This window comes from Macaca nemestrina, chromosome 7, assembly GCF_043159975.1.
Source record: "Macaca nemestrina isolate mMacNem1 chromosome 7, mMacNem.hap1, whole genome shotgun sequence".
NCBI classification, from domain to species: Eukaryota; Metazoa; Chordata; class Mammalia; order Primates; family Cercopithecidae; genus Macaca; species Macaca nemestrina.
In genome coordinates, this window is record NC_092131.1 from 91,926,812 (window position 1) to 91,950,239 (window position 23,428).

Below are 23,428 nucleotides of genomic sequence, written 5' to 3' on the forward strand. Positions count from 1 at the left end.
AAAAACTTATCAGAAAAATAAAAAATTTCAAAATCATTTTTCTGCAAACATTTTTAAAAGATAAGAAGTGTATTTTATTACAATCTACATTTTTGTTTTTAAAATCCCTCACAAAAGTCTGTTGCTACATTGTAAAACTTATAAACAAGGCTGGAACTTCCAGAGGGTGTGTGCTCTGGGATCCTCACTGAGCCTCCATGGGAGCCTCACTTTGCCGCCAACTCAGGCACCCCACCCTGCTACTCAAGACCATTGAGGCCATGGGGTTTTCTGAAACTCCTCAAAAACTAACAAGTTTCCATTGGAGACACTGTGGAGAATATGCTCTCAGGGAAATAACTCTCTGGGGAAAACAAGGGAGAGGAGAGGAAGCATCATTGAAGGTATGCGTGTTCAAAAGGGAATCTGGCTAGATTATCAAATCACTGTTTTCCAGGCACCTGAAACTTGCTTTAAATTAGATTTGGGGAGGCCCATCAATCTAAATGGTTTGTGTAAAAGACACACTCACATAAAAAGGAAAAACACAGAAGACAAACGGGTCCTTAATTTGGGGGATATATTCCAACTTGGGGGAAGGGTGAAGGCATTTTAGCTCTGAAGCTCAATCACGACATTTCCAGAGAGTTCTGCAGTGCCCCCGCATTGGACAGGACAGAATGGAAGAGTGTGCTGGACTGGCTGGATTCCCCAGTGTCAAGCTGGCAGCGCTCCTGAGGCTCTTGAGTGTTTATCAACTCAGCAGGTCAAAAGTCTGCAGACACTGGGTGGAGCAGCAGTAAGCCACAAAACTAACAGTTGTCCTCCTGGAAGGGGAAAAGGAGAGAAGAACACTGTGAGTTCAAGATTAAAGTCTCTGATTCTTTCTGTTGAAAACTGTCTCTTTTTTTTTCTTTGTTAAAATGGAAGATTAGCCATGGTCGACAAACTGCATAATAGAAATTTAAATTTCCTTTTAAAACTGAGCACTGGAATCAGGTGAAGTATATACATGTGAATGTTCATTTTAATAGCAGTGTTCAGAGGATATACTATCCCTAAAGCAGAAACTAAGAAAAAAAAAATCTTTTCCACTTTACATTTTGAATTCTGCTTACTAGAACCAACAGTGCAATCATAGAATTTGAAGTCCATTATAAAAATCATGTAACAGAAAATGTCACCAATTTAGCCAGAACACATATATACCAGAGCTTAAACAACATAATTTTAAGGAATTTATCCTACAAATATATGTATACACATAGATTGCTCATAGAGGTCATTTCAGAATCTGAATAATACAGTTCAAAGGTCTTCCCACATATCAGAGGTTTGGGCACCTTTGTGCAGTGAGTCACAAACTCCAGGGGGCCTCCGACTCACTCTGGACAGTTTCAGCTGCTAGATGCCTTGTTTTCCTGCCAGAAGTGCTATCCTCTGGTAGGGGAGAACAGTCTCTTGTTGTTTCCACAAGACCCCCTGTGCTAATTGTCTTCTATTTCCTCACCCCCAACACAGTCCGCCTTTCTCTGTGGCCCAGGAAGGGGACCTCTGTAGACTTTACCAGCAAAGCTGCCTCAACTCCAGCTTCTGGTTAGGCCAGTGGGAGGCACCAGCAGAAGGCACCAGCAGGGGGCTGAAGGACAGGAAGAGGGAAAGTTGAGTATTTCCACCCCACTTCCTCTCTACCTCTGGGACTGGAGATTCTATCAGGCAGGCCCCCTTTGCCACCTCTGGTTCTTGCCAGGCTCCAGAGCTCCCTTTGCCCTTCAGGCCCAAGGATTAAGCATGGTAAGGGCTTCCTAATGCTGTGAGTCCCTGTGTGCCTCATTATCCTTCTGGATGCTCTGCACCCTGCCCAAACTTCAGCCAATTGCCCTTCTTCACTGATTTCTCTTCAAAGTCTCAGCCAAATGTGCATTTTGTTTTTCAGCCCTGATGAATACAGTATGTGTTATGAGAAGTGGCCCAACAAAGCAGCTCATCCAAGTGACATTCTGAGGTTGGGCTGGTGAGTACATGAATGGCTTTCTTACTAGGGAGAAGTGGGACCCTGCTAATCTGTAGCATGTGGTGGCATCGCAGTTACTCAAATATCACTGGAACAGAAGGTAACAGGAGGGCAAGGCATTGGGACAGCAAGTGGCTGTGGCACTTGATTGCTATGGCATCATGGTGATTCCAAGTTTGTGGGGTGAGATGACTTCTTTTGACTGTGCTGAAGAGATTCCGAAAAGAAAATGATAAGCTTAGTCCTTGAGATCTCAACTCAAAGCATGGGTAGAGAATCAGAAAGTTTTTATGGTGGCCTTAAATGAATCCTTATTTTATGAATCTGCAAGGGACATGGCTGAAGCTAAATGTAGAGGTTTCAGGATCACATGCCAGATAAAGATATATTTATGCTAAGTCTCTTATGCTAAAGTAAAAGATGCTGTTGGGAAAGAGTGGGAACTTGAGACTTAATATGGGAGCCTCTAGACAGGCACAAATCTAAGAGCCTTGACTCTCTAGCACCTCTAAACATTTCTTCATATCAGAAACAGATCTTTCCACCTTCTACGAAAACTAGCATTCCCTTGGGTACAAATGTTTCAATGGCTTCCTCTGTGGTGGTTATCTAAAAACTTTTCAGGACCCACCACCATCAATACTCATCGCCTCTAGGGCCAAAAAGGGTAAAATCCTAGCATGATCCAGAGATCACTGCAAGGTCTACTCCTGGAGGAAATCATGTACATGCTGATGGAGTTGCAGGATCTTGTCAAACTATATTAGCAGGAACCTGGAGGGCACACATGGAAATGGATTCTAAGTACATTAGCCAGCAAGAATGAATGTAAGATTGGATCAGGCCAACAGGGGTACTTCACCTATACCTCAGAATATGATACATTAAGCACCTGGGAGTGGTTAACAGAAGGCTTGACTCATTGGAGGCCAACAGCCGATGAGACAGCTGTGCTAGACTCCCCTTGCAGATTCTAGAGGGAGGAAAATGGAAATGCAGAGAGGACCCAAGGTGGCGGACCCTGCTCAGCCACCTCCTGAAAATCTCCAGGAGGGCCAAGAAGTCTTTTCTTCCCTAAGGCTAAATATATTTGCAAGGGGGAATACAAACTGGAAGTAGCAAGCACCCTTGATGCCTCAATAGATACATGATTATCAGAGGTGAGAGAGAAATCCTGCAAGAGTTCACATGCCTGCTACATCAGTGCAGTTTCAAATGGAAAAGAAGAGTTATATCCAGAACTGCCCACTACAGAGAAACAGATACACACTTGGTGGATCCCTCTGGATTTCGGGAGAAAATATATTTCAGTGGGAACTTCTGGTTCCACCAAGATGGGGTAGGCCCCATTCTTCCCAGGTCTTCTCCACTACACCTGAAACACTCTGAACAAAATACAACAAATAAGCACAGGCAAGCTCTGAAAGGGAGAATGAAGGCAGACAGCCCAGGGACAGAGGGACTTGAGGAACAACGCAGTGCTGGCGAGTTCCCTGGGTACCTTATTGCTCTCTATATCTTAAATAGAATGCTGTAGAAACCTCCAATCCAGAACCAGTAACATGCCCAGATGAAATTGGCTCCAAGTAAAGTAAGCCAAAGGCCAGGGATAGGAAAATCTACAGAGACAGAAAGTAGATAAGCAGTTGCCTAGAGCTAGATATGATGGGGATAGAGGGACAGGGGCAAGAGCTAAGTGTTTAGGGTTTCCCTTAGGGAGAGAAAATGTTCTGAAATGGATTAGGGTGAGGGTTGCACATATCACTGAATGTACTAAGAAACACTGAATTGTATACTTTAAATGGATGAAACTATATGATATGTGAATTATCTCAATAAAGCTGTCAAGAAATAATAGAGATGAAAGGAGAAATAGATAAATCCATAAATAGAGTCGGGGACTTCAATACCTTACTCTCAGCAACTGATAGAATTACTAGATAGAAAATTAGTACAAGTACAGAAAAACTGAACAACACAATAAAAAAAAATCTGACATATACAGAATACTGTCCAACAGTGGCAGAATACACGTTGTTTTTCTCAAATGCCCATGGACCATATACCAAGTCACAGCTGAAATCTGCCTACGTGGACAGAGCTGCTAGAGCCATAAACTGGTAGGAACACTTAAATGAGAATGTTTACAAAATGTGGGCAAAAAACCACACCTTAAAAAATTTAAAAGGTATCAAACAAATTATGTTCTCAAACTACAAGGGAATTAAACTAGAAATAATAAAAGATAGCTGGAAAATTCCTAGATATTTGGAAATTAAACAACTTAATTCTAAATATTTAGGTGAAAGAAGAAATCTGAAGAGAAATAAAACAAATTTTCAACTAAATGAAAATGAAATACAAGTTATCAAAAAGTAATAGGACGCAGCCAAAGCAGTACTTAAAGGGAAACTTATAGTACTAAATACACATGTTAGAAAAGAAAGGTCTAAAATTAATAACTCATATTTCTACCAGGAAACTACAGAATGAAGAACAATTTAAGTTTAAAGCAAGGGAAAAAATCATAGAGTATGTTCTTTGACTATAATAGAATCAAACTAGAAACCAATAACAAAAAGATAAGAGGAAAATCTTCAAACATATAGAAATTAAACACCACAGTTCTTTGACCCATGGATCAAATGACCACACTTTCGCAGGTCAAAAGGAAATATCAAAGGAACTTAAAACATACACAAACTGAACGAAGATGAAAATACGATTCAAAAATCAAAGATTTTGGTACATAGCTAGAAGACAGCAGTGCTGAGGGAAATTTATATCACTAAATGCTTACATTACAAAGAAGCTTAGATTATTGATTTGAGACTTTTCCTCTTTTCTAATGTAAGTACTTAGTGCTATAAATGTCCTCTTTTAGCTTTTAAAAACCTAAAAAAAGAAAATAAGCCCAAAGCAAGCAGAATAATACCAAACAATGAGGAGAAACCAATGAAATCAACCACTAGGATTATGAATAACAATAAAACTGATAAATCTTGAGCAAGACTGACAAAGATAAAAAGAGAGAACACACGAATTAATATTAGAAATGAAGCAGATGATATCACCACAGATCCTACAGCCATTAAAAAGATGTATAGGAATACCAGGGACAACTGTATACTAATAAATCTGACAACTTACAAGAAACAGTCTAGTGTCTAGAAAACTACAAACTACCAAAACTCAACTGTGATGAAATAGACAACCTGAATAGTCCTACAACCATTAAATAAATTGAATTTATAATTTAAAAAAGAAAACAAATTTCCCTGCCCAGATGGTTTCACTGAAGAATTCTAACAAAGAGTAAAAAAATAAATTTTTGAAAAGTTTTACACAATTTCTTCAGGAAAAAACAGAAGAAGAGGAACACTTCCTAACTCATTTAATGAAGCCAGTATTATCCTGACTCCAGAACCAGACAAGGATAATACAAAAACAGAAAATTACAGACCAACATCTTTCATGAACAAAGATTTTTAAATCTTCAACAAAGTATTAACAAATTAAAGAAATGTACAAAAAGAATTACATACCATGATCAAGTGGGAGTTATTCCAGGCATGTGAGGCTAGTTCAATATTTGATAATCAGTATCACCCGCCACATCAACAGGCAAAAGAAAAACCATATGATTATATCTATGGACTCAGAAGAAGCATTTAACAAAATAGAACACTTTTTCATGATTAAAACTCTCAGCAAACTACATAGAGAGGAAATCTTCCTTAATTTAATAAAGAGAACATACCAAAAACCCATACTTATCAGTAGGGTTAACACATTATACTTAAGAGATTATATTATACTTAACACATTATATATACTATTATAGTTAACACATTATACTTAACAGTGAAAGGCTGAGTGTTTTCCCTTTAAGATTGGGAACAAGGCAGCTGGGCGCGGTGGCTCACGCCTGTAATCCCAGCACTTTGGGAGGTGGAGGCAGGCGGATCACGAGGTCAGGTGATCAAGACCATCCTGGCTAACATGGTGAAACCCCGTCTCTACTAAAACTACAAAAAAATTTAGCCAGGTGTGGTGGCAGGCACCTGTGGTCCCAGCTACTTGGGAGGCTGAGGCAGGAGAATGGTGTGAACCCAGGAGGCAGAGCTTGCAGTGAGCTGAGATCACGCCACTGCACTGCAGCCTGGGTGACAGAGTGAGACTCTGTCTCAAAAAAAAAAAAAAAAAAGATTGGTAACAAGACAACAAGGCAAGGATGTCTATTTTCACAACCTTAGTCAGCACAGTACTTGAAGTTCTAACCGCTGCAATAAGGCAAGAAAAAGAAATAAAGGCATACAGATTGGAAGGGAAGAAATAAAACCACTCCTTAGCAGACAGCATGACATGATTTTCTATGCAGAAAATCCCAAGGCATCTACAAAAAATACTCCTAGAACTAAAATGCCAGTTCAGCAAGCCTGCCACATATACAATCAAAATATGAAAATGAACAACATTCCCATATGCTAACAATGAACATATGGAAATTGAAATTTTAAAACACAGTATCATGTATAAGCACACAAAAAAGTGAAATATTTTGATATAAACTTAGGAAAACGTTTAATGGTATGTATGCTGAAAATTATAAGATGCTGATGAAAGAAGTAAAAGACCTAAATAAATGGAAAAACACACCATGATCATGCATTAGAAGACTCAACATAGTATATATGTCAACTGTCTCCAAATTAATCTATAAAATTAAAGCAATTCTTATGAAAATCTCAACAAGGCTTTTTGGAGACAAAGATAAATTTATTCTAAAATTCAGTGGAAAAGTGTAGGGCCTAGAATAGCTAAAACAATCCTGAAAGGGAAAAGTGAAGTGGAAGTATCACTCAACCTGATATTAAGGCCTACCATAATCTAACTATAGTAATTAAGACAGTTTGCTATTGACTAAGAGATAGACATAGATCAAGTGAATGGAACAGAGAATTATAATATAATTATATTAACATGTAATTATATAGGCTTCACGACCTTGGGGGAGGTAAAGATTTCTTAGAACACAAAAAGCATTACTATAAAATTGAAATGGATTAATTTAACTTCATCAAAACAGAAGACTTGTTTTCAAATGACATCTTTAGGAAAGCAAAAAGGCAAGCATCACTTTTGAATTTTTTTTCTTAACTCAAGAAATTATGTGAATTTTGAGTTATTAGATACTTTTACATTACCTCTAATTTTAAAAAATTGAAGTTGGTTGGGTAATGGTTAATGGGTACAAAAAATAATCAGAAAGAATGAATAAGACCTACTATTTGATAGCACAACAGGGTGACTACAGTCAGTAATTTAATTGTGCATTTTAAAGTAACTAAAATTGTATAATTGCATTGTTAGTAATACAAAGAATAAATGCTTGAGGGAATGTGATTTTCATGATGTGATTATTATGTATTGCATGCCTGTATCAAACATCTCATGTACCCCATAAATATATCTACTATGTACTGACAAAAATTAGAAATGAAAAAATTTTTTAAATAATTTTTTTAAATGAAGTTGGTTAGAACCCTAGTTCCAATAATTTTTATGCTATACCAGGATATATACATTTGAATAAATCAAATTGAAAAGAACCACAGACACAAAAGGTGTATTTTGGGGGATTAGTTGATGAAACTTAACACAGGGATCAAAAGATAATTATGTTACATGCAAATCATTCATACTAGGGATACATTTCATACCACAGCCATTTAGTTTTTAAAAATAAAGCTCCTCATATGGTTTAGCTGCGTACCCACCCAAATATCATTTTGAATTGTAATTCCCATAATCCCCATGTGTCGCGGGAAGGACCCAGTGGGAGGTAATTAAATCATGGGGGGGCGGCGGTTACCCCCATGCTCCTGTTTGCATGACAGTGAGTGAGTTCTCATGAGATCTGATGGTTTTATAAGTGTCCTTTCCCTCTTTGCTCAGTAATTCTCTCTCGCTGCCAGTGAAGAAGGCCATGCTTGCTTCCCCTTGAGCCATGATTGTAAGTTTCCTGAGGCCTCCTCAGCCATGTGGAAGTGTGAGTCAATTAAACCTCTTTCCTTTATAAATTACCCAGTCTTGGGTATTTCTTCATAGCAGCATGAGAACGGACTAAAACAGCTCCCAAGCAAAACCATTCAATTCCATGAAGATACGGGATTTACACTCGTTAAAGGATAATGTCCTTTGGATCATCATTAACTCCTTATGAAGCTCATGGGGGTGGAGTGAGTAACCTGGAGGTGTCATATTTGTGCAACAAATAAATCCCAAGGCTGTGTACTTATTTGCTTTTGGGAGACTCATCTAATAACATATTGTATCTGTTTGTTGTATTAATAATCTGAGTTATTACAAGTACACCAACAAATCTGCTGCCTTAAGAATGGATTCATGTTGGTTAAGTCCTTTAAAATCCACAACTGTGGCACCAGAGACATCAGAGGTCTGGGGAAACACTTTGAGCTGAGCAATAAGCTCTACAGTTAAGAAAAAGATGCTGATAAATTCTACAAAGAACATCAGACATGACATTTGTTGCTTTAGAATCTCTGAGCATATTTACAGGCAAGGCAGAAGAAAGAGCATTTCAGCTTGGTTTTAAAATACAGAAATACCACTATTCCTTAAAAGAACGAATCACAATGCTGTTGGCACATATTGGAGCCCACAAAAATCATAAGAAATGTGGGATTTCTTCTGCAAATATGTTTCCTGATTAAAAACATAAAGCATACATTTGACTCATACAGAAAGTCAAGCCAAAAGAAAAAAAAATATTTATAAGACAAAGTTAAAATCCTGAGCTTGTGTACATATTAACTTACTCAAGAATCATCTAATAACATATTGTATCTGCTTGTTGCATTTATGTTCGTAGTGACTGTCTCTCATGGGAAGATTCTGTGTGCAGAAACAGAAACAGAAATGTCAAGCAGATTTCTTTCTTGATTGTGTCCTTGCCCTAGACATTAGGAATGAGATATGTATGAGAAAAGAATCAGGTGGTGGGGTCAAAGCAGAATTTTCAGTACCTACTGCAGAGCATGGCCCATGACAGATGGTCAACAAATAATTTTTGAATGTTACAAGGAGGAAGAAACAGTTAAGAACAATTTACTTAAATTTTTGAAGACTATTTCACTTGTGGGAAATTTCATAAGTCACCTTAAGAGGGTGCCAATGAATAGGCTTCTGCCAAAAGGAAAAAAAAAATTCCCAAAATGAGTATGCAAATAATGTTGGTATGACTGATATTACTTGGCTTCAAAGAAGCAATAGCCACAAAAAGCAAGGGTAAGGAAATGTGAAACATTTCATAAGTGATGAAACCAGATAAGAATTATGTAAAAGAGCTTATTTTAAAAATAAACTACTAGTGAGTGAGAGAAGGGAGTATTAATTCTTCTGAAAGACAAAGGGAAACTTTAAGACCAAGTCAGTTTTGCAGGCCCTCTAACAAACAGGTCTCCATCTCAAGGCACAGCAATCACTCAGACACGTGGCACTCTCATAGAATCACTCTGGCCCAGATGACCAAGAATTCCTGAAAGAACCAAGCTGTGCAAATCTGAGCTTGAAAGTGGCCTGACTGAAGCCCATGGTGTCCTCACCTACCACAGCGCCCGGCTGGCAGTAGGTGCTCAAACTGTGTTTGCTGACCGACTGGATAAATTAATAAACAAGAGGATGAGTCTTTTGAGTTACTTGGAAGTAATGTGAAAATTTTTTTTACAAGAAGCCATTGGCATACTAATGTTTTGTTTTTGTTTTTGTTTTTGAGACAGACTCTTGCTCTGTCACCCAGGCTGGAGTGCAGTGGCACGATCTCAGCTCACTGCAACCTCTGCCTCCCGGGTTCAAGCAATTCTCCTGCCTCAACCTCCCAGTAGCTGGGATTACAGGCACCTGGCATACTAATATTTTAATCATTAAAACTATTTTTAATTTCTAAAGCAATACCAGTTTGTTACAAAAATTTAACACTACTTAAAGGAAACCAATGTTACTTTGGTGTATGAGTCCTTCCCAAGACTTTTTCTATATATATACAATTATTTCAATATATGTGTATGTGCATGTATTTACTATATATGTGCACATAGATATACACATATATTCACACCTATAATTGCTTGACAAAGACTGGATCACACTATGCAATCTTTTATGCAACTTGCATAAAAACTTTTTTTTTTTTTTTTTTGTGACGGAGTCTCGCGCTGTGTCACCCAGGCTGGAGTGCAGTGACGCGATCTCGGCTCACTGCAAGCTCCGCCTCCCAGGTTCACGCCAATTCTCCTGCCTCAGCCTCCGAGTAGCTGGGACTACAGGCGCCCGCCACCACGCCGGGCTAGTTTTTTGTATTTTTAGTAGAGACGGGGTTTCACCATGTTAGCCAGGATGGTCTCGATCTCCTGACCTCGTGATCCACCCGCCTCGGCCTCCCAAAGTGCTGGGATTACAGGCTTGAGCCACCGCGCCCGGCCCATAAAAACATTTTTAATTGAACAAAAAAAAAATTGCCATAACAATCTTTCCTTTTCTTTTTTAATGTGTATACAATTTTAGAGAAAGGGCTTTTTCAGTACCTCTAGAAAGAATTTTTTTCAAATATTGTTTTGTAGATTTCTAAAATTATATCCCAAGTATATAGAGTTGAAAATGAAAGTTCCCCTTCCACCTGACTACCTCATAACTCCACATTCCCCCCTTCCCAAGATACTCATAGTAAAGAGTTAGAACTCCATCCTTCTGGACTTTTTAGTGCAAACACCCAAACTGTACACACACACACACACGTGTGGGTACATACATACACATACACGTGTGGGTACATACATACACATACACACACGTGTGGGTACATACATACACATACACACACGTGTGGGTACATACATACACATACACATGTATTTCAAAAGTATCTTGTTCAGAATGTTAGAGAATATTTAATTTTGTGTTTATGAGTTTATTTATGAGTTGAAAGTATATTTGAACTCATTATTTACAAGTTTATTTATTTCAAGATTTCTCGATGCTAATATGCTGGTCCACTTAGTAGCTAATTGAACAGCACAGTGGCTAAAACACAGATTTGGAGTCAGACTGCTGGGGTTCAAATCCCAGCTCTGCTATGACACCTTGGCCCAGTTTGTAATCTTCCTGTACCTGTTTCCCCTGTAAAAGGGATATCACAGGTTGGACCACATGGAAATGCATATGACTTGTATGATTCAACCTAACGACAGTAAATATCTTATAGTACTAAGAAAAGTAATATAGCCCTAGCTCAACTTCCAAACTAGATCTCTTTATCCCTAGGACTATTGGTTCTTCCATTGCACCCATGGCTTATTACACAAAAGCAGAGACAACACAGCAATGAAGCCTGAATGCACTCTGTACTACCTGTTTTGGCTAAAGCTTAACCAGCATTATGGGAAGAACCATTGTGATACTGGCCTATCTACAGTTCCTGTCGCAAAATACCCTGGTGATTAAAGTAAGACCTTTTGATTAACTGTGATAGTTAATTTTATGTGTCAACTTGGTTAGGCTATGGAGCCCATTTGTTTGGTCAAATACTAGTCTAGCTGTTGCTGTAAAGGTATTTTTTAGAGATATGATTAACACTTAAATCAGTACACTCTGAGTTGAGCAGATTACCCTCCATAGTGTGGGTGGGCTTTTATCCAATTAGTTGAAGGCCTTAAGAGCAAAAAAGTAGAAGGTATTCTCCTTAAGACTGCAATAAAGAATCCCTGCCTAAGTTTCCAGCCTGGTGCCCTGCAGATTTCAGACTCAACACTGCAACTTCAACTCTTACCTCAATGTCCAGACTGCCAGTCTGCCCCAAAGTTCTGAACTTGCCAGCCTTTGCAATTGTGTGAGCCAATTTCTTAAAATCAGTCATTCTCTCTCTTTCAATGTGAGAGATTTTGCTATCAGGAAGTGGGATGCTGCTGTGACAAATACCTAAAAATGTAGAAGTGGCTTTGACATGGGGTAATGAATAGAGGCTGGAAGAGTTTTTAGGTGTGTGATAGAAAACAGATTACTGGGAGAAATAAAGAAGAATCTGGTGAGGGCTCACAAAAGAAAGGAAGGCGCTATAGAGAAAGTTTCTATTGTCTTAGAAAATACATTGTCAGGAACAGAATGTTGCTAGAAATACAAATGTTAAAGATGCTTCTGGTGAGGTCTCAGACTGCAAAAGAGATTATTGGGAGAAATAAAGAAGAATCTGGTGAGGGCTCACAAAAGAAAGGAAGGCGCTATAGAGAAAGTTTCTATTGTCTTAGAAAATACATTGTCAGGAACAGAATGTTGCTAGAAATACAAATGTTAAAGATGCTTCTGGTGAGGTCTCAGACTGCAAATGAGAAATGTATTATTGGAAACTGGAAGAAAGGTGATCCTTGTTATAAAGTAGCAAAGGACTTGAGTGAACTGTGTTCTATTGGATGGAAAGCAGAATTTGTAAATGATAATTTGGATATTTGGCTGAGGAGATTTCTAAGCAAAGTGTTGAAGACACTGCTTGGTTTCTTCTTGCTGCTTATAGATGTAAGTAAAATACAAGAGGAGAGAGATAAATTGAGAGCACATTATTATTAAGCACAAGGAACCAGAACTTGAAGATTTAGAAAATTCTCAAAGTCTATTCATATTGTAAAACATGAAAGAGAACATCAACAGTGTGACTGGACAATGGTTTGCAAACAGATTAGGTATGTGACTTGTGGATCATCAACTATTTCAGCAAAAATACTGCTAGCTTGTATGAACAGGACAGAGATGGGATGAGATGAAGAAATGCAGTCAGACTTCTGGTATTTTAGGCAGGATGGCCAAAAGAACTACCTAGATGCAAACATATGTTATCCTTAAAGAGAAGAAAGAGTCCAAGGGTAGGGCAACCTTCTCAATTCCAGGGGCAGGGCAACCTCTTTGGTTCATCCAGGACTAAGGGGGTGTGATTGTCACCCCACTGGGCCCAGAGAACAGAATGTGGAACCAAAGAGGATTATTCTTAAGCCTTAAAATCTAATGCAATTTCACCTTCTAGATTTTAGATTTGAGACCTGTGACCCCTTTTTTCCCTTCTAACATTCTCCCTTGTGGAGTAGGAATGTCTATTGTATTCCTGTCCCACCATTACATGCTAGAAGCAGCTAAATTGTCATCTGGTTTCATAGGTTCATAGCTGGAGAGGAGTTTTGCCCCAGGATGAATTATATCCTGACTCATACTTGATTTAGATATTTAAGATGAGATTTTGAACTTAAGGGTTGATGCTGAAATAGATTTAGGACTTTCTGGGGATGGGATGGGGTGAATTTATTCTGCATGTGAGGACATGAATTTTGGGGGATATGGTATTGTCTTAGACCCTGTTTCCTGACATATGGCTCCTAAAACTCTGGAATCTCCTAAGTGATTAGAGTGTCATTCATATGCTAATGAGACAACTGGTGGCTGGGGAATCCCTAGGTAGCTTCAGGATGTGTGCTGGTCACTGAAAAGACCAAGACATAATTAGAGGGTTGGGACTTTTAGCCCCATCCCCGACCTTTGGGGAAGGGAGGGGGGCTGAAAGTTGTGCCACTCACCAATAATCAATGGTTTAATTAATCATGCCTATGTAATGAAGCCTCCATAAAAGCCCAAAGGACTGGGTTTGGAGAACTCTGGGATAGCTGGAAGATGGCATGCCCAGAGAAGGCATGGAAGCTCCATATTTATTCCCACATGCCTTGCCTTATATGTCTCTTCTATCTGGCTGTTCACCTGTATCTTTTATAATAAATCAGTAAACTCAAATGCTATGGTTTGAAAGTCCCCTCCAAAGTTTATGTTGACATTTAATTGCCAATATGACAATATTGGAAGGTCTTTGACAATAATGGAGGCCTTTAAGAGGTGATTAGGCCATGAGAGCTCTGCCCTCATGAGTGCCGTTATCACAGGAATGGGTTAGTTATCATGGGAGGGGGTTCCTGATTAAAAGGATGAGTTTGGTCTGATTTTCTTTGTCTCTTGTGCCTGCTGCCTTTCTGACATGTTATGATGCAGCAAGACAGCCCTCACCAGACGTGGCCACTCCATCTTGGACTTCCCAGGCTCCAAAGCATGAGCCAAATAAACCTCTTTTCTTTATAAATTACCTGATCTCAAGTACTCTGTGATAGCAGAATAAAACAGATAAAACAGTTACGTGTTTCCATGAGCTCTGTGAGCCACTCTAACAAATTAACTGAACATGAGAAGGAGGTATTGGGAGCCCTGATTTTACAGCTGGTTGGTCAGAAGTACAGGTGACAATCTACAACTTGTAACTAGCATCTTAAGTGGAGGCAGTCTTGTGGGACTGAGCCCTTAACCTGCGGGATCTAATGCTATCTCCAGTAAGATAGTGTCCAGAAACTGATGGACTTACAGGACACCTAGCTAGTATCTACTGGAGAACTGGCTGGTTGCTGGTGGGGAGAACTTCCCACAAATTTTGGTGACAAGAGGTGAAGCATTCTGTATTATATTCAGTATTGAGTGACTATGTAAAAGCAGGAGAAAACATTTTTTTTTTCTTATCTCAGTGGGGAAAGAGCGCCAACTGTTATGGGTTGAATTGTATAGCCCCCAAAATTCCTGGGTTTTAGTCCTAACCCCTAGTACCTCATAATGTGACTACTATGGATTGGACTGTTTCCTTCCTAAATTCATATGTTGAAGCCCAAACCCCCAATGTGAGGGCATTTGGAGAGGATGTCTTTGGGAGATAATTGGTTTAAATGAGGTCATGAGGTGGGATCCTCATGATAGGATTTGTGCCCTTATAAGAAGAGACATTCTCTGCCATATAAGGAGACAATGAGAAGCTGGTTGCCTGCAAGCTAGGAAGAGAGCCCTCACTAGAACCCAACCATGCTGACCTCTTGATTTCAGACTTCTTTCGTCCAGAACTATGGGAAAATAATTTCTGCTGTTTAAGCCACCCTGTCATTTTGTTATGGCAGCCTGTGCTGACTAATATAGAGACCTTATTTGGGAACAATATCCTTGCACATATAATAGATAAGATGAGGTCATTAGGGTAGGCCCTAATCCAATATGAATGGTGTCCTTATAAAAAGAGAAAACTTGTGCACAGAGACAGACATTCATAAAGGGAAAATGATGTGAAGAGACGAAGGGAGAAGATCGTCATCTACAAGTGATGGAGGCCTGGAACAGATCCCTCCCTCACAGCCTCAGAAGGAACCAACCCTGCTGACACCTTGATCTTGGACTTCCAGCCTCCAAAACTGAGATACAATAAATTTCTGTTGTTTAAGCCACCCAGTTTGTAGCATTTTGTTGCAGCATCCCTGGCAAACTAATCCAATGCCCCTGAAAAACTTTGGGTAGCCTGGTTTCCTACTGGGAAATACAGAACTTGTGAGATCCATACATGCTTGGGAAAAGAGAAATATGTTATTTTACTAAGAAATAATCTTCTGTGTTGAAGTCCTCCATTTTAATAAATGAACAATAAGTTTTGAAAATGAAAATTTGCTATGCCTACAGGATCAAAAGTCATGAATTTGCTAGCTATTCTTCTTTGCTATATATATTTGAAAGTTTGGGTATTTATTGTTTATGCAAAATATTGTCATTTCTTTTTACTTCACTCTGTATTAAATTTAGGTTGAAACTAACACTTCCACTGAATTTGGTATTTTAGAAGAATATTCAATATGTTCCTTTTTGAAATAATGCCAGATGTTCACATTAATTTAGATATTGGCTGATATAATGTATTTTATGACAAGCAATGCAAACAACTGAATATATTAGAAAACTTAGATCTTTTAGAGTTTATGATATTAAAAAATATTTTCAGCAAAAAGCTACTGGAGATTCAAGTATTTGGTTTTCAATTACAAAATAAAGTACTTTTAAGACTATGGTAGAAACTGAAGCCGATGCTTTTAATACAATCTCCATGGCAACATGGGAAGGAGCACAGCCTGGTGGGCTGAATGAAAGCCACAAACTCTCAATTTCAGACCCTACCATTAACTTCCCACAGAAAGCCATGTTTGTATCTTGGCATTACATCTCTGCTATAAACAGAGGCACTCTGGCTTTATGCAAGAAAAGAACATTGCCTTAGTTCTATGTACTTGATATACTCATTTTATGAAATTAATATCATATTTATGTCCTGAAACAATAGATTAGTCACACTATATTTCTAAGTTGTAGCAGGGAAATTAAATAGTAAATGGAAAATGCAAGTACTGCCTAAATTCCCCAAATTTTATATAAAGATAACATAAAAGTGATTTCATTTGAAGGATCTACTTTATTTTCAAAAATGAATTGCCATGATTTAAAAAGTTTAATTTTAAAAACAGGTATTCAGAATTTGATTGGCTACTGAGCATCCTGACACTATCATTTTGTTTACATTTTCATATTTTCAGTAAGGAAATGTCTTCTATAGGAAATTGTATAATAACAATGCATAAGGGTTTGAACTATAGTTTAATGAATTAGTTAAGATTTTCCTGCGATGATATCTTGCTAATATAAAGATCATTTGCTAAAAACACAGCAAAAATAAGAAGTAAAAGTCTCTGAACTACAAAAATAGATAATAATAGTTAACATTTGCTTTTTATTACTTGCCAGACACCATCCTGGGCTCTTTGCAGGGATGATCACATTTAATTCTCACAATGACCTTATTAAATAGATATTATTATTATTCCCATTCTATTGATGAAAAGACTAAGCTCAGGGATGGTCAGTAAATTGCCTTAGGTGGCCTGCGGAGTTGGAATCAGGGCCTGTGTACTTCACCACTGTAAGCTTCTCATAAACATGTCTATTTTATTTGTTAATTTTATTCATGTAGTAATACTTAGAACCCAATTCAATTATTTTTATTCTAATTTAAATGCAATTCCACCAAATCTGGTTATCTGATCACCTTAGAAGTAGCAAATTAGAAAGATTCAGAGCAGAACTCCTGCAAGCATGAAACATTAAAATTACAGAATATTGAAATAGGAAATGAAATATAGCAAAACAGGATTATCCAGAGCAAGAAAAAGATAAACACGGTTTTGGGATGGAGTGGGTAGAGCTATGGAAATGGGAACTACCATTTGTTGAATACCTCTTAAGTGCCAGGTGCGTACCTTTCTCATCTGCCAAGCCTCACATGGCCCTGCCACGCAGGCTGTTGTATCCCCATTTTGAGAAGTCCCACAGCCTGCCCACGTTCTCACAACAGAAGAGCCAAGCTTGTTGGGTGCAAAGTCCATGCTCTGAACACTGCCCCATATTGCCTATCTTGCATGGATTAAGAAACGAAGGAGGGAAAGAAAATCTTGGAAAGGTTTCTATTAACATGATTACAAGCAAAATGCTTTTTGGCATATGAAAGAGGGATAATGGCTTCAGTTATGTGGAAAATTTACTCACATGAAATATATTTGATGGTGATAAATGAGGTACTATAGTACTTTTTTTAACTTAAACAAATTCAAAGTTAGAAAACGTGTAAATTTAGTTTCCTAAATTTAGGAAGCCCATAAACTAAGGTTGTAGAAATGGGGAATTTTTCATCTGATGGCCTATCTTTAACTGCTATTTTTTTTTTAGATGGAGTCTCACTCTGTCACCCAGGCTGGAGTGCAGAGGCGCGATCTCGGCTCACTGCAAGTTCCGCCTCCTGAGTTCATGCCATTCTCCTGCCTCAGCCTCCTGAGTAGCTGGGACTACAGGCACCTGATACCACGCCTGGCTATTTTTTATATTTTTAGTAGAGACAGGGTTTTACTGTATTAGCCAGGATGGTCTCCATCTCCTGATCTCGTGACCTACCCGCCTCGGCCTCCCAAAGTGCTGGGATTACAGGCGTGAGCCACCACGCCCGACCCACTATTCTTTTTTGGAAGTAGCACTACTGGGCATGAGAATGCCACTTGGAAAGGTTACAAATTCAGAACAGAAATGTGTGTGTGTGCGCATGCACACTCTCTCTCTCACACACACACACAGAACTCAATCACACATTTTCAGTTAGCAACACCAACTAAGTAAAAGAGCTGGGCGCATCCCGTTATACAACACATTTTTTTTCTTGCATCCTTTATTGCCTAAAGGATACTGTGAATAGGGAAATAGCAGGAAAACATTCTCACAAAGAATGAGTTCCTCTAAATAATATATACAATAAAACTGTCCAGCACATGACCAAAAAATTAACTAATAAAGGCAAGTCCAGTTTTCTTCTGATGTTCAAAGTGAGCATCATTTCATTTAGCTGTTCCTCAGGAAGCATGTTATGCCCCTTTAAAATTGCTGACTTAATGCTTTCATGCACAGCCTCTCGCCTCCCCACCCGGCACCCCTTGCCTGGGTGTAAACCCTGGTGCCCACTTAGGCATGATTACCACTGGTGCAGCCCTGCCATTGGCGTCTCTCTTAAGGGAAAGAGCTTGGGGTAGACGATGGTAAACATAGGCTCACTACACCGATGACAGTGCCCCAGAGGGCAATGCAGCAGCTCCAGGAGACTTCTGGGTAATGAGATTGGAGACAGAAAGTTCAAATCTGGAACACAAGAGAAAATCACGCACGTGAGTAAAAAATCAAACTTCCTTAAACTAGGCTTCTTAAAATATTTCTCTTTGTTACCAAATAATTTCAGTTACTTAAAAGTACTTCATGTTGAAAATTCTGTTATCTGATTGATAGACACTGAATAAAAATCTAACATCATCTGAAAATGAAAGTTTTTAAAAATATTTTTGATACTAAAAGAAAACATAAATTCAATCATTTTAAGAGCCAGAAACTATCCTGAGGTAGAGGCAAGGAATAAGTGAGATAAAATATTTTTTAAGAACAAAGATCAAAAAGGGATAATTCACCCAAAGAGGATTTTTGCAAACTTTAATAAGGGTCAGAGACTTTTTGGAACTGACGACTAAAACTGACTTTCATTAAGTTCTCCCTAATCTATCAGGCATTTAGTATCAATCTTCCACTAAGGCTAAATCATATTTTTTAAAGAGAATGAAAAGGAGGAAATAAAAAAAGAATGAAAAATAATGAAATCAAGCTTTTCCTTGTCTTATTCCCATGAACCGTCATTAATAAAAACAGGGAGCTTCCTTCCCAGCTTAGTCTGAGCTACCCAAAAGAGACATTTAAAGCAAAACATCCCAGTGGCCCAAGCAATCTTGAGGACACATTTACACCAGGTTTCTACTGATGACGAACATCCAACAGAGAGAGAAATGCTCATGCTGAGGTGAAATCTAAAAATTATCAACTCATCTTTGGGAAGGAAATACGAATCATCTTTTTACCTTTTATATATGTCCAGACTCATCAATAACACTTAGAAAAATGGAATTTACTGATTGGTGAACAACTATAATTTTCTGTTTAACTTTTAAAACCAACTTAACTTTGCACTAGGCATTTCTGGAAGGTTAATGTGAGATGTTTTTGTATGGACTCTGTTTTTTAAGTAAAGATGAAACATTTCACAGTTTTAAAAACACCTGAAATGTATTTTTCGTATTAATATTGCCTAGTGCTGTCTTAAAGCATTTCAGACATACACCCACAATACCTATCAAATCTGTGCACTGCCAAATCCTTTCCAAATTTCAGCTGCCTCACTACGACAATACTGCCAACGGCTCCCAGTACTTCTACCTCCTTTAGATCTACATATTGCTGAGATGCAAGGAGGCGGTAAGGCAAAAACCTGCTCTACTGACGTATCCAACTTTAAGGACAAGATCTTTCCAAATTTCCCCTACTGCCAGCCTTTTACTTTAACCAAATACACATTCCCAACACCAAGTTCCTTACCTGAAACCACACAGTTGAACTTTTAAGCACCGTCCTTTGCAACTGACAACCACGTTTTTTAAGAAAGCTTCTCTGTCTGTAGGGGGTGCTAAAGTGATCAGTGTTGATAACATATCAAAAGTATTTTTCTTATTAGGAAAATCCTGTTGCAAAACAATGTGAATGTACTTAATGCCACTGAACTGTACACTTAAAGATGGATAAAATGGTTACTTTCGTGTTATGTGTATTTTACCACAATAATTTTTTTTTTAAGATGAAAGCCCAAACAGGTGCACAAAGCACAATGTTCACTAAATAACACAGAATAATAAAAAAACCAGAAGTCCCACGTACCTTTCAGCAAGCTGTGGTAGGTATGATACAGACTTCTCATGGCCAATTCCTGCAGAGGGAGGACGTGATCATGCTCCGTCCCTATGGCCTTCACCTCGGCTGGGAGGAAAACGGTTCGCTGCCCTGAGGAAAAGGAAAGCAGCTTCACCTCGGAAACTTGAATGGGAGCACCACAGCTGCAGAAAGACACACATTCACAGTATTAGCAATAAGGAGAAGAATACGGGTGCCAATAAAATGTGTTCATCAAAATATACATTTGAAAATTCGTGAATTCTTTTAAAGTAGAATTGCCAGAATTCTTTTCAAAGTGAACAGATGCTATCCCGGGTTCCTTCATAAAACCTGGCCCAGAAATCTAAACTCATTAGTTGGAACTCAGCTAAATCATTGCTGAGGCCCAGTCACTTCTAGCAAGGAAGAACCTTAAAGGAACTTTCCTTCCTAGGCTCTACATAATTTGCTTTGTAAATTCTACTTTTCCCCATTTTATTACCCTCTCTAAGTATGTGTTTTTTTTTGAAACTCTCAAAATTAAAAGAAAAAAAAAGTACCTTGTTGAATAACAGCATCTTGGTTTAATAGAATTTTTGTGTAGAAAAACTTAAACCCATAAAGCAAATAGATTTTAAATGGCAGAAGATAACTTTATTGGATCCTTCCATAAACTTGTGGGGAAAATATTCTTGGCATACTCAATAAGCCAAGTCATGCCCTATTCCCTGCAGCCACTCATAACCAGAAGGCAGAGATGTCCTCATCCCTAATGCTGCAATGTTACCAAAACTCACAAATCCAATCTCATTCTACTTCTTGTGTGAAACCACTGGGTAACCTGAGAGCCTCACTTTTCTTGTGTAATGACAAATAGATGGCCAACAAACCTTGGCTCTGAAAACACAAAATAATATCACTAACCTTGACCAGATGCAAGCAATGAAGCTTAGGGCACAGGACTGAAAGCCAGAAACCCTTGATTCATTTATTTTTTAAAATTTTCTTCGTTTGTTCCTTCCCTCCATCAGAAAACATTTCCAGAGCACTTACTATATGCTAGTCCGTTAAGATACTTAAATTAAGAAAAACGAGAATGAACCCTTCCTTTGGGAGAAATCATTACAATTGTTCTAATGTGGGGGCAAAGAAGGGTTGACCGACTCTGTCCAGGGAATTAGGGGAAATTTTAAAGATAAGTCAATATCTGACTTAATGTTCAACTCACCTGGAATAAATGGAAATACGTAATGAGCATTCCAAGCAGAGGGAACAGCATGTGCAGCAGTACAGAAGCCTGAAAGAATATGGCTACATCTTGGTTTCAACAGTGCTGGAAACAGGGATGCAGGGTATGGATGGGTAGGGGGAGGAGGCCAGGAATATTAGCTGAAGTTAGATGGTTTTAATTCATGGGGAAGACTGTTAGGTGTGGTTTTTTTGTTTCTTTGTTTTGTTTTGTTTTGTTTTTTACCAACTATCTGACCACAGTATGGTAGACAGGTAAGGGACTGATAAGTGGCAAAGAGGTAAAGAGAACCCAAATATAGAAGGAAACAGAAATGGGGAAGTCTTTAGGGTCTTGAAAATGAGAGCTTGAGATAAACAGAAGAGGTATGGAGTATCATTATGGGTAAGAAGCCAGTGGCTTTCTCTGTTAGTTCCCAAAGCAAATAATTCTGAAATGTGACTTTGTTCACATAATCTTTTATACTAATCAAGATAGATTTAGAGAATTCCTTTTGTAATATTCCATACTATGGATGAACCACAGTTTATTAATTTATTTATTATGTTTATCCTGACTTCAATGTTTTCCCTCCTACTACACATACATCATCACAATAAATCTTACATACATTCCAATGCACAGATGTTTTTATTATAGTAAAATTCCCAAACTGAGACCACCGGCCATGAAAAATGAACATTTTAAATGCCTGAGATCTTTCCAAAATGATTGTTAAGAAAGTATCCATTTCCCCATACCATCATCAGAAATGGATATTATCAGTCATTTTAGTTTTTGCTAGGCTGATTAATGGAAATGTCTCCTTGGTTACTAATGAGTTTGATCACCTTTTGTTAGGTTTGCTGGCCACTTGTATTTCTTCTTCTGTAAACTGTCCATGTCCATCCCTTACCTAATTTTCTGTTGAATTAAAATATAACGATTTGTAGGAACTTCCATATTGGTGATAACAATCCTTTGTCATATACACTGAAATATTTATCAATAAAAATGTTTTTGTCTTTTAACTTTGCATATGGTTCCCTTTGTCAGCAGTCATTCTTTTCTGATGTGAAATCTATCCACTTATTTTCTTCACAGTATCTACATTTTTCTGAATTTCTTAAGAGGGTTACCCTAATTTGAAGACTGTGCATATATTATCCTAAAGTTTCTTCCAGTATGTTTATTGTATTTTTATGTGTAGATTTTTTTTTTTTTTTTTTTAAGACGGAGTCTTGCTCTGTCACCTAGGCTGGAGTACAGTCCGTGATCTCAATCCATTGTAACCTCTGCCTCCCGGGTTCAAGTGATTCTCCTGCCTCAGCCTCCTGAGTTGCTAGGATTACAGGCACCTGCCACCACATCTGGTTAATGTTTGTATTTTTAGTAGAGACGGGGTTTCACCATGTTGGCCAGGCTGGTCTTGAACTTCTGACCTCAAGTGATCGGCCCGCCTCAGCCTCCTAAAGTGCTGGGATTACAAGTGTGAGCCACCACACCTGGCCTTTACATGTAGATGTTTTATCTATTTGTCTTACTTGGTTATATAATATAAAATAGGACATAGCTTTTTTTTTTTTCCAAATGGAAAAATAATTGGAGTAGCATTATTAAACAACACTATCATTTACCTCTGAATCGCACTGTTCTCTTTATTCTATTAAGTTCCCATATACCCTGGCATTGCTTTCTGGAGTCTTTAGTCTGTTTCAGTGATGCATTAATTTAATTCTGTGTCAGTTCTATATTGTTTTGATTATAATACTTTATAGAAGATTCTATCATTTGACAAGTCTGTCCTAACTATTATTGTTCAATTTTTTTTCTTGCAATTCTCAGTTACCATTCAATTTGAACTTTACAATTATTTTATCTCTATTTCCCTAAAGCCTTCCAGAGATTTGGATTAGAATTAACATCAGTTTCCATGTTAAGAGAGGTAATTTGATAATAAATTTCCTTATCTG

At 38.1% G+C, this 23,428-nt stretch overlaps 1 protein-coding gene across 5 annotated transcripts in view; it reads right to left on the bottom strand.

The window, feature by feature from the left end:
• Positions 1 to 379: 379 nt before the first annotated feature.
• Positions 380 to 23,428, bottom strand: part of LOC105479406 (leucine rich repeat containing 28) — a 129,069-nt gene continuing 106,020 nt past the window's right edge. For 3 of the 5 annotated variants that reach the window (XM_071100594.1, XM_071100595.1, XM_071100597.1), the window contains 4 exons: positions 21,456 to 21,524; positions 20,234 to 20,409; positions 18,463 to 18,622; positions 380 to 806 (listed from right to left, as the gene is read on the bottom strand). In XM_071100594.1, the coding sequence (XP_070956695.1) occupies positions 734 to 806; positions 18,463 to 18,622; positions 20,234 to 20,409; positions 21,456 to 21,524 (478 nt within the window). In that variant the 3' untranslated portion in view covers positions 380 to 733. Of the gene's footprint in view, positions 807 to 5,538; positions 5,574 to 18,462; positions 18,623 to 20,233; positions 20,410 to 21,455; positions 21,525 to 23,428 lie in introns of all 5 variants that reach the window. The other 2 variants (XM_071100596.1, XM_011737340.2) reach the window with 2 other exon arrangements.